Source organism: Vipera berus, assembly GCF_964194415.1.
Source record: "Vipera berus genome assembly, chromosome: 1".
NCBI lineage: Eukaryota > Metazoa > Chordata > Lepidosauria > Squamata > Viperidae > Vipera > Vipera berus.
The window spans coordinates 130,694,378-130,708,172 of record NC_138202.1 but is presented as its reverse complement, the minus strand read 5'-3'; the positions used below and the strand labels follow the sequence as shown (position 1 = coordinate 130,708,172).

Below are 13,795 nucleotides of genomic sequence, written 5' to 3'. Positions count from 1 at the left end.
AAGGAACATATAAATAACCCACATTAAAATAAATAAAATATTGCAGCCTTCCAGATGTATGGAAGTTCTCAGATCAGCTAGTTATGAAATGTAATGGGATCCTTGCAAAAAGACATTCTAGATAAGGTATCATCGGTTGATACAATTTTCATCTCCAATTTTAGAAGGTAGAATTCCAGCACTAACCCTATAAATATACATAGTTTCTGCATTCTTTAAGAAGCATTACACATGGTTTCCTTTATCTTGTAACTGGATTTTGAGATAGTGTTGGATGGCATAGCAGAGGGACTTTTGTGTGTGTCCATGTGTGGTGTTTCCATAAGTTTTTGCATCAGTCCCCTGTCAACATGAATCCAGATTTCCCTAGAAATTTGGTGAAGAATCACAACAATGTTTAGAGCTGAAAATACATACTACGTTAATGCAAATGTGTTCTCTATTTTGTTCAGAAATAGATATGCTGTAATAGATATGCTATCCCATATTGATATTTTTATTAGTTCTGATGTATTTCCATCGGAGAGCCTTGAAAGAATCAGCTTAAATATTAAAATTATTTATTCAGTCAAAATATACAGTGTTTCTAGGAGGTGCAAAATTTTTCTTATGAGTTATCCAAACCCAATGCATTTAAATAGCATTCTTAACAAGAATGGGAAGGCAAAGCTGCTAAACCTCTTGTTGCCCTTCTCAGAGTGAACTGGGACTTGAGGCTTATAGATGGTCACATTTCCTAAGAAAGTTATATTATTTGCTTGATACTTTATGTAGGATAGTATTATTTTGCAATAGCAAGATATAGGAGTATGGATGAATTGGAATTAAACTCAAACCTAAAGGTATAGTAAGTGGACTAAGATAGGCTCCTAGAGTGCATATAAAAAGAATATATGTTGAATAATAATGCAAATATAGCAAATGTATAACCTTCAAGCCTTCAAATTGATGAAAGCAGACAAATGCAATATTTTAAATATACAGTGCGCAAAAGAGGTGTATTCATTATGTGATGCAGCAACAGGAGAGAGATTTGCAGGATGGGATGACTGCATGCTCAGATACAATTTAAATTCAAGTAATATGCTCAGAACTTGAAATCCCAAGGGTGAAAGTTGGATTCATAAATCACAGCCATTGCTCTTTTGTAATACAGTATCCAGCACTTGCTTAAGTAGAGTTTGCTTGGTTCATTGAAAGAAAAAAAAGGAGAAAGAAGATCAGGAAGAGGGAGACAGAGGAAATGTTAATTATTTCAGAATTAAGCAATATATGGAACAAGCAGTTTGTGGTAGAGGTTCCTATCACCTTAAGCTTGGTAATGGGAATAGGTTCAGATCTGCAGTAGAGACATTTTAACCCTATTCTCCTTGTGCTGTGGCTTCCATCTGAATGCTGTTTCCAGAAACTCATACTTGCTTTGAAGGGAGAAAATGCAGCCTTGGATATAAGAGCCTGGGCTCTGGGTGGTGAAGTAATTGATGGTGTTGAAAAGGTTAGCACTCTTCTCCAGCACTGCTGTCCTGATTCAAATTAGATGTCCCTTTTTCTTTCCTTTACATCTTTGCCTGTAATTTTTAAGAAAACCTGACAGTGGATCCTCCACATCAAAGATATAGTGTGATTTATATCAATGGAAGATACTTAATATTTGGAGCCATTTTAAATCACATCCTGTAGCAGCTGTCTGTATGTGACAAGTCATTAGTATTCATTTTATTAGTGAATAGAGCGGACTTCATATGTTGACCATCTGTGTGTACATGACATGAAGAATGCTATTGTCTTTTGCTTCTCCCCTTCCCCCTTAATTTTTCTGATATTTGATATTTATGATGTGATGTGGTGATGCTATATTTTTTGTTTTTGGTAGACTGGTTAAATTAGACTCTTCAACTCATTGACCTCTTCATGAGGTTTCAGGCCCCCAAATAATAGTATATGAAAACAATTTAATAACTAATACTTTAAAGAATAATAATTATAAGAAAGAGAAAAAAAGTTTGGATAATGGACATTGCAGTACTTGGAGATAGCAGAAGAGAAGAGAAAGAATGGGAAAAATCACAAAATATAAAGACCTGCAAATAGAAGTAGAACAACTGTGGCAAAAGAAAGCAAAGATAGTACTAATATAATAGGCCCCCTATTGCAATCCCAGAACATTTGGAGCATGACTTGAATTCCATTGGTATGACAAAATTACCATTAGTCAATTACAAGAGGCAGTTTTCATTGGAACAGCTTATATCGTGCAACAGTACTTTTAACACTTAAAAGTAATTTCTGTCTTGGGAAGAACTTGATTGGTGGATAAAAATACCAAATCCAATTTAAATATCTGGCTCACTGTACTGTATGATGAATCATAATAATGGATAGTCTCATCAAACCTTGGAGATCAATATTAACCACTGAGTTAGATCTACAGTGTTTCTTGGTTACAAATTGCTTAGTATGGAATTGGAATGCTTCTTAAGGCATCAGAAATTTCCATTTGCTGTATTTGGAGGGGGGAAATGTTCTTTATACATAGTGATAACCTTAATTTATTGTCGGGATTTTATTGTTCAAGACCCAAGTACCATGTGATGGGGTGAACTCCATTTAATTGCCCCAGCTCCTGCCCACCTAGCAGTTTGAAACAATGCAAATAGATAAATAGATACCCCTTCGGTGAGAAGGTAACAGTTTTCCCTGTGCATATAGCCATGCCAGCCACATGATCACAGAAGCGTCTTTGGACAACGCTGGCTCCTCCAGCTACGAAACGGAGATAAGCACCATCGTCTAGAGTCACATATGACTGGACAGGGGAAACCTTTATCCTTATCTTTTTACTTTGTATAGAACAAGATCGAGCCTTTCAAAGTTTTGTTTATGTTACAGAATTCATTTAAAAACCAGCTAATATAGTGCAGTATATATTTGGAAAAAGGGACGCGGTGGCTCAGTGGGTTAGGACGCTGGGCTTGTCGGTCAGCAGTTTGGCGGGTTGAATCCCGAGTGCCGCGTAACAGAGTGCCTGTTACTCGTCCCAGCTTCTGCCAACCTAGCAGTTCGAAAGCATGTAAAAATGCAAGTAGAAAAATAGGGATAAGTGTAGCTCAGTGGCTCAGTGGGTTAGGACGCTGAGCTTGTCGATCAGAAGGTCGGCAGTTTGGCGAGTCGAATCCCGAGTGCCGCGTAGCAGAGTGAGCGCCTGTTACTCGTCCTAGCTTCTGCCAACTTAGCAGTTCGAAAGCACGTAAAAATGCAAGTAGAAAAATAGGGACCACTCCGGTGGGAAGGTAACAGCGTTCTGTGCGCCTTTGGCGTCTAGTCATGCCGGCCACATGACTACGGAGATGTCCTCGGACAAGCGCTGGCTCTTTGGCTTTGAAACGGAGATGAGCACCGGCCCCTAGAGTTGGAAATGACTAGCACACATGTGCGGGGGAACCTTTACCTTTACTATAAATTTGGAATTGTTTGATTCTTTAGGTTTGATTCATTGCCTATAGAAAATTATGTTCATGCTTTATGATGCTTTATGATAATGTTTCTTTACTCAGATAAAATATTTTGTATAACTAAACCTTCTCTAATTTCATCTGTTTGCTCACACAGGAACTACCTCTTCAGACTTAGTCTACACAATGTTTCTCTTATTCAGGTATGTTCAGCCTTTCTGTCATCTACTTGTTCTGATTATAGAATTATAAAAAAACTACATAGAATGTTTTTATAAAAATCAATAGACAAGCGTATAATAATGGTTATTAGGAATGTGAATTGATAAGCTCATATAACCCCTGTTTTGGAAAAATTAGTCTTGTTGATTTCTTTTGTAATGAAATTTAAATGTATCATTTTTGTCATTTATAGCCCTATGTATTTTACTCTGAGAAGGTAGAGCTGGAGTAAGAAAAATGTTCTTGCCCTTTTCTAGCTCAATTACTTTAGCTTTGGTCTGTTGACTTAAAGAGGGATAGATGGATGACAAGAAAGGACATTGTGTTAAAAGCATGGAGGGTTTTATGATGGATAGTTAATGCAAGCTTAACTAAAACAACGTAAATACTGTAAATCCTTAGCTTTCCTTAACGCAACATCGGCAGCTTTCAAAGGAGGTCTTCTCTGTTCTCGTTCATCATTGCTCTGAGCTTTTGTTGGCCCTGCTATGAACACAAAATGCTGAGGAGTGAGTTTTGCTCAGTTCCTCAGCTCCTCAACCTGTAAACCTTTCAGAAGTAAATGCTGTTCACAGTATATGTCATTCCTGTTCTGCCAGCAAGGGCCTAACAAAGTGTAGCAAGGATCAGCGTTCTGAAACTTTTGTAAAGTTTGTTCTGACTTGGTTAAAATTATAGCTATAACAACTGCAGTTATATAAATAGAGCTGGGTCAACTTTTGTGTTGTTTCATGAAACTGTACGTGAGTTACAGCCATGCGTGTGACATGCTTCTATAGTTTGAGAATTATTGAGGTGATGTGTTTCAAGCAGGCAGTCACAATTCATATTCAAACTTGTTGGATAGCTGTTGCGAAAGCAAGGCAAAATCAGTATCAGGTTTGGGAGGTAGTAGAGTTGGTTGATTTGCCTTGCTCTAATCAAGAGGAAAAGACTGAACTAGAACAAAATGAGAGATGGTCTCTGATGGTCAGCAAAACACTGTAGTAAGACACAGATGAAGGCAAAGCTACTCAATACCAGAAAAACCCAGTAGTGCTGTGGAAATTGAAATATTTATCTTTTTTTTTTTTGCTTACTTGAACTGATTCTTAAATAAGGACACAGATTCCAGCAATGTTAGTTAAGAAGTTGTTATCACAAATTCAAGGTGCTGGTGATGACCTATAAAGCCCTAAATGGCTTGGGTCCGGGATATCTGAGGGAACACCTGCTGCCGGCATCAAGTTCCCTTCGTCCTGTGCGCTCCCACAGGGAGGGCCTTCTCAGGGTGCCGCCGGCAAAGGATTGCCGGAGGGCGACACACAGGAGGAGGGCCTTCTCTGTGGGCGCGTCTGCCCTTTGGAACCAGTTACCCATAGAGCTCAGGACTGCCCCAGATTTTCATTCATTCCGCCAGGACCTGAAGACCTGGCTCTTTGAGCTTTCCGGCCAGGACTGAGAATTTTTAATTTTTAACCTATTGCAATTGGGTTTTTAATTAGAGTGAAGGGTTTTAGATTTTAATTAAGGATAATTTAATTTATTTTAATTTGTTATTAACTTTTGTATTGTTATATTGTTTTAATCGCCTTGTGAACCGCCCTGGGTCCTACGGGAGAAGGGCGGTATATAAGTTTAAATAATAAATAAATAAATAAATAAATAAATAAATAAATAAATAAATAAATTCTGTCACATTTGCTGTGAATGGGTTGAGGAAGAGGAATAACATGCTGTGTGTTCGCATACATAAAGTTAGTAGAGTTTCTTTAGCTGCTTATTTAAAAATAATTACAGGTCTACCACTGATTTAAAATGTTTACTTCATATAAAGTCATTCACTGAGTAATTTAATCATTAAGTCAAGAAAAAAATTATTTATCTTTAGCTATTGATAGAAACAGTTCTTATATTTCTCTTCATTACAGTTATCAATAGCAGAGATACTTGCATGTCGGTTCCATGAAAATTTGATATATTACTAGCAGGTCTTCCTCATAACTCATTCAAAGAAAAACAGCAGTTTCTGATTATCTAACTATAAACCTGAGTCTTGAGATCTGGGATTTCTCTTAGCGTAACTGAGGTTTCAAGACACTGCATGTGTCCTCCAACATTTTCTGTATACCTTTCAGTTTCTAATATGGAAGAATGGAAGGGTTTTAAGTAAACGAAGAACAATCTTAGCAACTGTATTTTATTTAATTTTATTCATCATTTTGATAACCTACCTTGTGTCCAGAATCTCCTGATAGTAATCATCATCTCATACCTCAGTTTATTTTTCCCATACCTACTTTGTTGGATTGAACTATCAAAATGGTATAAATAGTCCACCTTCGTTTATGCTAGTAGTTCTTAAATTGTTTGACTCAATTAGTCCTTTTCTCAATCTCAGATAACAGCAACAAACAACAACAACAACAAAACCAACCTCCAAACACACTCTGTTTTTTTACACAAGTGCCTTAGCAATATCTGTTGCAAAATGGGTCCTTAACTCACAAACAAGCAATAACAAATTGTGTAACCCCGGGATATTCCTAAATTACTCCCAGTTTAAGAACTGTTGCTTTAAGCTCTCAATGGAGATACAGGTATTATGGGAAGTTATTGTATACCCCATAACCGTGTGGGTTTTTTTCATTATTTCCACAAACTTCTTTTGGAGAAGAGGGGAATTTCTCTATATTTATACAGTGTATATCTGATGCAAGCAACCAGCACCACTCATGGATAGACCCAAACAGATATTTTATTGTTGATCACCAATATTACAAAAATATTGCCAGGCTGTCTTCATTCTCTTGGAAAGTGGCAGATATAGACCTAAGGATTTGATCTCAGACATTTGCTCCCCTGAACGGACTCTAAGCTGGAATGTCTCTTTATTCTCCCTGACATGGCCCCCTCCCATTCAGCCAGGACAGTGAATATCCTATGTATTTTTCATTCACACTGACTACCAGGAGGTACTGCATGACCTGTTTTGTTGGTAGAGCTAATAATTGGGACAAAGTCATCCACGGAGCCTCTATGACTGAAGGTGAGATTAAAATCAAAGTCTTCCCAGTTTTCATTCTAACTTTTAAATACTACAACTCTCTATACTTAATTTAATATATTAAATCAAAACCAGTCTTTCTGATATGCTGCTTACTGTATTTTTTTGGTGCTGCATACAGTCCCCAGCATGGTACAGCATGGTCAAAGGCAGCTGTTGGCCAGAAAATTCTTAGGCTCTTATATCTTGCTTTGGGGAAAAAAATAAGCTTGATAAGATCATCTGTGATTCAAGATCCATTTTATAATTCTTCAGATAAAGAGATCTATGCATATCCAGCTGTTGTTTGAATATAATCTGAACCCTTGATAAGGTGTTTTGGGGGTGGGGGGTGTAACTAAAAAAAAAGATCACAGTGGCAATCACAAGCACAAATTACACTTGTGAAAAGGGTGCAGTTTTAATCAACAGTTTGGGGCCATGATCTTTTTTGTTTATTTTTTTTTAATTTAAAGTATCTCCCCCACCAGGATTCCACTGATCATTGTATGTGGTTGAGGTTGATTTTGGCCCCAGGAAATCATTTAAGTCTTACAACATTGCAAGAAACTCTATTTGTTTAGAACTAGTGAAGGGTATCAAAAGCAGATGAACTTTGCTTTTAAGAAAACTAATTTTATTTAAAGGTTCTCATTAAATTAAAGTGCATTTAATATAAATGCCATATGATTCAAAATATAGTTTGATTGAGGCTTCTATTTTTTCTGCTAGAATATCCTAGTTTTTCTTGGGTGTTTGAAAAAGCCTTGTTTTCAGTGCACTTTCATGGCCATAAGTTAAGGTTTTGTTTGTTCTCACTCTCTTCTGGAAAAAAAAAGAAACTTAAAGAGAAATAAAGCAGTTTAAAGTACACAGCTGTCAAAGTAAGTATTTTGACATATAGCTGCTATCTATCAGAAATGATGTTAAAGCTAGGCATGAGAGATTCTGTTTTTTTCTCCTTTAATCAGAAAGCTAACATTTTCTGCTATTTAGCATATGATAGACATTCATCATACTTGCTGTATTTATTTATCTTCTCTGTCACTTGGGGGGGAGAGAACCTCATACCTTTGAACAAAGAAGCAGTGTAATTTGCCACTGAATGTTCCTTTTTTCTTCTAGACAACAGTCAGGATTGTGGTTGCTGTGGAATTTCCAGCGCTGCAGTTACATTCTGTGATGTGGGTGTTAATTTTTTACCTCATGAAATGTCATTGCAAAACATATTTGCTTTTTTCTTTAACCATAGGACCTCTGATTTTAAGATTAGCTCCTACTCTCCCATATTTATGGGAATATACCATGCACCTGAAAAATCCTAACAGGAAAATTAAACATATTCTGCACACTTTGTTCAGTATGTTGTGGCTTTTAAGGGAGCTCAGTCTAATCCTTCGCATTCATACAAAAAGGCTTTTTACTGTAGGCTCCACAATTAAGAGATTAGTGGAAAAAATTGCTTTGAAAATAACATCCTCCTAGCATAATTTAAATGATAAAATTATGTTGGAATTGACTGAGTGAAGCGTGTTTATAATGTGTATAAAACTGAGCTGGTGAGACCTCAATTGATACACCAGAGTCATACTTATAAAGAGAGGTTCTCTGGTACATAATGATGTTCTTTCCTTCTGCACATCAGCCCACGTTCTCTTGGTTCTTGATGATCATCTATTGATGGGAGTGGCTGAAGCATTTTGGGGTGGGTACAATCTATTCTCTCTCTTTGACATCTTTTTTTTTCCTTCTGACATCCTCTTCTCTCTCTCTTTTCTCTTTCTCTCTCATCCCCATACTGAGGGAAGGATCGATCACTCCTGCCAAAGTCCCTTGCAAAAGGATTTTGAAATTAGGCTGAGAAATAGTAAGTCTGATTGATTTCAGAAAGGTTCACTCTCTTGTAAATGTGCTCAGGATACAGCAGCCATGTGATTGTGTGAAAAAGATGTAGCTGCTTGAAGGCACTGTAGACAAATACTGCGTTCGTACCACATCCATCCCTATGCATGTTTATTGATTCAATCACTCACTCACTCACTCCATTCATTCACTCCATTCATTCATTCATACATTCATTCAATAAATTTATAGAGGTGCCCCATCAAAATGCAACTCTGGGTGTCTAACAACAAATATAACAAACTTCATAATGATTACAAACAAATATGCCTATATGCCTGGACCAAAACTCCACAGAAAAGAATTGGCACAGTAAAATGCATAATTGGAGACTCTTTGTGAATTGAATCTGAAGTATTGTCCAGCCTACTCAGGAGTACTACCTTAGTTCAACCCACCCAACGTGTTTTGTTTTGTTTTTTGCTGTGGGAAAAATAGGAGGAGCAAGGAGTATTAAGCATGTTCACTGCCTTGAGTTGTTTATAAAAATAATAAAGGCAGGATAAACATAAACTTTTCAAGGCTAAACTTTGCATACTAAGGTAGCGTTTCTTAATATGGAAACCTTGCAATAAAATTGCTCTTGACAATAGATCACCACAGGATGTTTGGTAAGGTTCTAAAAGCAGATATATTCATGATGGGCAGCTGGTAGAATCCAAATGTCTTTTTTGTCACCTGCAGAATTCCTTTTGAATGTTGATTTCATATCATTCTAAGTTGAAAGCTGTCATGCAAACTAAAAATAAGCTTTATGAATAAATAAATAAAAACCCTGTGTTCTCTTATCCTCTTTAAAAAAACGTTTGATCTCATAACGTTGTTCATGCGCCCCACCAAGTTGGCATCATTTCTTTGCCAACTGTGGCCATTAACATCTTTCAAATAATAGGATGGCCTACACTGGTTTAGGAGCATTCTCTATTTGTTATTATTTGGTTTGCTTTAGTTTTAAATCTGTTTTGGTTTAATTCAGTGACTTTGTGTGTTTGTTAAAATACAGTCAAGAAGCAACACTGAATATCACCCTGAGTTCTTGTCTCCAGCTACTTTTTTTGTAAACTTCAGGGTGCATTTTACAGCTTACCAAACAAACCTGACAGTACTGATACCAGGTGGACAAGCAAATTGTCATATTGTCTAGGGAAAGAGTGGAACTCAGCTGTTGGGAGGGATGGGGGGGGGTGATTGAGAAGGTCAGCCAGTAGAAAATAGTTCCTGTGTTTCAAAGCTTTTGTTATCAAAAACCAAAGAGTGATTAATGGCACAACTAATTTGGCTTCATCTACACATTCGTTGGGAGACAGGTCACGAATTGCTTTAAGGAAAAAAAATCCCTATCTTATGGCATTTTTTTCAGAAAAGAATGATATTCTGAACATAAGCAATTACCTGAGACATAGCCACCCTTCTTTCTATGTCACAGTGAGTGATGATGCATAATTCCTTATCTAGAACACATATTTCTGGTTTTCTCCTTTGACAATTATTTATTTATCTTCTCTGCTTCATTGTATTTCCTGATCGTACCTTGAATTTTGTACAAGCAAATCTTCACCCAAAGTCACTATTCCATTATAACTGAAAGAATTGTATCAGAATCACTCTGAGAGTAAGATAAGTGGTACCTCAACTTGATAAATAAAATATAATAAATAAAATTCCATGTTTTCATATATATTAAATTAGCTAGGTAAATAAATATATCCACTCCTATATTATCAGCAGGAGCATATTTGAACAGGTTAACGCTGAAGGTAACATAATTAGCAGATGTCCTACACAAATGATTGTATCATTTTTGCTGGTTCCACTGACAAAATGCAAATGATTTTGTTTTGTTTTCTGAACATCCATTGCCATTTCCCCACCCAGGCCATATTACATTTGACAGGAGGCACCAAATGGTCCTCTGTGCTTAGCTTAAGACTCAGGCAGAAATTACAAGAGTCAGAACATCTGATTTATCCTATGTTCTTCTGAATGAAAACTATATAAAACCTCTTCTGACTCTTGGGGATTTCATGGATGTGTCCACCTAGTTTTCTTGGCAGTAATACAGAAGCTGTTCACCTTTTTCCTTATTTCAGGATATTTCTTTGACTTTCTTGGGATTTCCTGCTGGACTTACCCTGTTGGACATACAGTACTTAGTTGTGAATTAGAAATGAGAGTGATGATAAACTTCACAGCCCTTGCTAGACTCCACAAATTTCTCTTACTCTTTTTCCTGATGTTAAGGGGCTAAATCGTTTAAAGGGCTTAGTCTCATTCTTTCCACATTTTACAGACTATTTTTATTTGGTGAGCAAAAGGATTATCTCTACTTTGTCAAAAGGATTTGTTTGAATCAGTGCTAAAAAGCAATTATGAGATACATGGGTTTGGATCCTCAGAGCTTTGTGCCGTCGGTAAGCTTCATTTATCTTATCCTGGTGGGACCTGAACTTGGTTCTGTAACAAATGCACATCTGAAATGCCAGCAGCAGGACCACACAAATCCATTACTTATCTTTATTAGACATTTTCTTCTCTCTAGCTCTTTGCCATCCACTGACTTGAAATAGTTATGTCTACAGTTAATTTCATTTAAATAACACTGAAAATGTCATAGACTGTCCTTATTCACCCACAGACTATTTTGTTCCCTGGAGATTTGTGCCCTGACTTCTTTTCTTTTTTCATGCTAAGAGGTATCTATCCAATGTCAAATTCTAGTTATGGAAGGTTATACAGCTTACTAGATAGGAAAAAGTGACATGTGTCAAGAAAACTCAAATTCAGCTACACCTGAGAATCTAAAATGTTAACATTTCTGGATTGTTTTCCTGTTGCCCCAGTTTAGGTTTTAAAAGCATTATTCATTTGTTAAATTAAGGTAACATGAGATTTACCCTTTAGTGACTCTGTAGTATACATATGGATTTGGTAAAGTTGGACCTATGCCTTATTGAGCATTCAATAACAACAAATTCTGTACTAAATAGTAAAATAGAAATATAAGACAGAACTTAGCTCATATCCCTCAGCACTGTTTCAAAGAACCACTCTTCCATCTTTGCTACATTACATTTCAGCATGACCTTTAAAGCTATGTTTTAAGTGTCTTGTTGGAAGTACAGTGTGAAATTACAGCAATCTAATCTCGCTCTTTTGCAAAAACACACATCTCAGAACTAAAAGTAAATGAACCGTTAGTTTGTCAGAAACTTACAACTCAATGTCTGTTCTCTGTGTTTGTAGCTTTGTGTACCTACACCCATATTCATTAAGGTTTTATCAGAATTTACTCTTTAACACAGAAAAATTCTTATTTTAGTTGCACTAAAAATAAGTTTTACATATATAGGTAATTTGCCATATAACATAGAATAATCACAGTCCTTTTAAAATATCCTCCACACTATTGTGCTTACAAACTTTTCATTCCAATCATATACAAGATATAACTTGTCAATAGAAAAGCAGAAACTAAATAAAACAAGAGCAGATTAAAGTTCCAGTTCTGTATTATAAAGAATGCGTTTTTTGCTTCTTCGGCAATTGATTAGGTAAAGGGCTTACCCTCAATCTTTTAATAGATATTTAATAATACACTTGCTTTTTTAACATTCAGATCTCTACTTATTAGCTGCAATAACTTGTGTAATATTATTGCAGAGCTGCATAATATATTTTGTTTTATAAGTAAAGCTGTTTTTCCACATAAACAGGCTGATTCAGTTATATTATATAAATGTATTTCATAGTAGAACTTTATGCAGAAGAAAGTCTTATTGAAATCACTGGGCCTTACTACAAGGAAATCTATAGGATTGCTATCGTAGCCTGTAGTAAACCAGTGGTTCTTTAATGTTTGTCTTTTAAGCTTTAAAGAGTTGAGTTCCAGCATGAAAATAATAACAATTTGTTTTTTAAAAAGAGGACATACATACATTTATTTACTGGTGTACTTTTATTATGGATAATTGGCCTAGTTAAGCATATAGCCAAGTGAAAATGAAGAAAGAAATGAGAGATTCAGTCCATTAGGGATTGTCATTAATTTCCATTTGTACAGATCTAGGCACAAAACCATGCTCAAACCATTTGGTTTGAAGAATCTCATATCTCTGGAAGGTGTAAAACACATTACAAGGTCCCAGCTTTGTTGACGGTAAATACCATTAATTTTTCTCATTTTATAATTATTTTCAAGTGACTACCTCACTTTGCAAGCATGTGCTCAAAAATGTAACATGAAGGTTCTCTGCAGGTGGAATCATCAAGTAGGTTCTTAATATTATACAATTCTAACAATTAGTTTTATGTTACCATTGTTAGTATATTAAAATAAGTCATATCAGGTAGTACTTTCTAATTGGAAATAATTAACTAACAAATGTTGTGCCAATAATAATAATAATAATAATAATAATAATAATAATAATAATAATAATAATAATAAGCTTTTGTAGACCATAGTTATGAATTTTAGTGGTGTTGCTTATTTATCCTTATAAATACATGAAGAGGGGAGAGTGAAGTAGATGATAATCAAGTACAGTATATCTATATGGGATAGCATTCCTTATAAGATAGTCATTGTAGCATTACTGAAACCATTACCAGTGGAAGAAAAAGCCACCTCCTTGTTCATCCCCCTAATTAATAGGATCAACCTTCCCATTTTAGTTCCACGGATCCATGCTGTTATTTTGCTTGAAATTCCTTATTAGGAGATATGAGAAATGTTCCTCTTAAGAGATTCTGAAAGTTGCCCTTTCTAATGACAAATGTGTATCTATTAATTAATTTGCACTCAGATGGAACTGTTTGCCCTTTTTCCCCTATATGGGACAGTGTGAAGTTGACACAGTTATTATCCATAGTTATTTGTGAGTCTTCACTGTGCTTATTCTTCATTTAGAAATTAGTGAAGATGTATGGCATTTGGCAGGCAAGAAGATTTTTAGTACAAAAACAAATAAATGCTACATACGCCCAATCCCATTTGTGTACATAACTTGGCCAGCCACATTGGCTCCGGGGAAATAGACATTTCCACTTAATATCATATTGTATTATGGTCACTCATATAACCTAGATCCTACACCTCATTCACACTCGTTTCGATTAAAATACCAAGAGGAAAAACAGTTTAAGATTATTTTAAAGGGCGTCTTGTGTTTTTGAAATTCAGATTCTTACCTAA

General features: G+C 35.8%; 1 protein-coding gene across 1 annotated transcript in view; it reads left to right on the top strand.

The window, feature by feature from the left end:
* Nucleotides 1-13,795, top strand: part of SEMA5B (semaphorin 5B) — a 203,776-nt gene that overhangs the window by 34,350 nt on the left and 155,631 nt on the right. Inside the window, exon 3 of the mRNA XM_081315124.1 lies at nucleotides 3,610-3,655. Coding sequence (XP_081171250.1) covers nucleotides 3,610-3,655 — 46 coding nt within the window. The remainder of the gene's footprint in view (nucleotides 1-3,609; nucleotides 3,656-13,795) is intronic.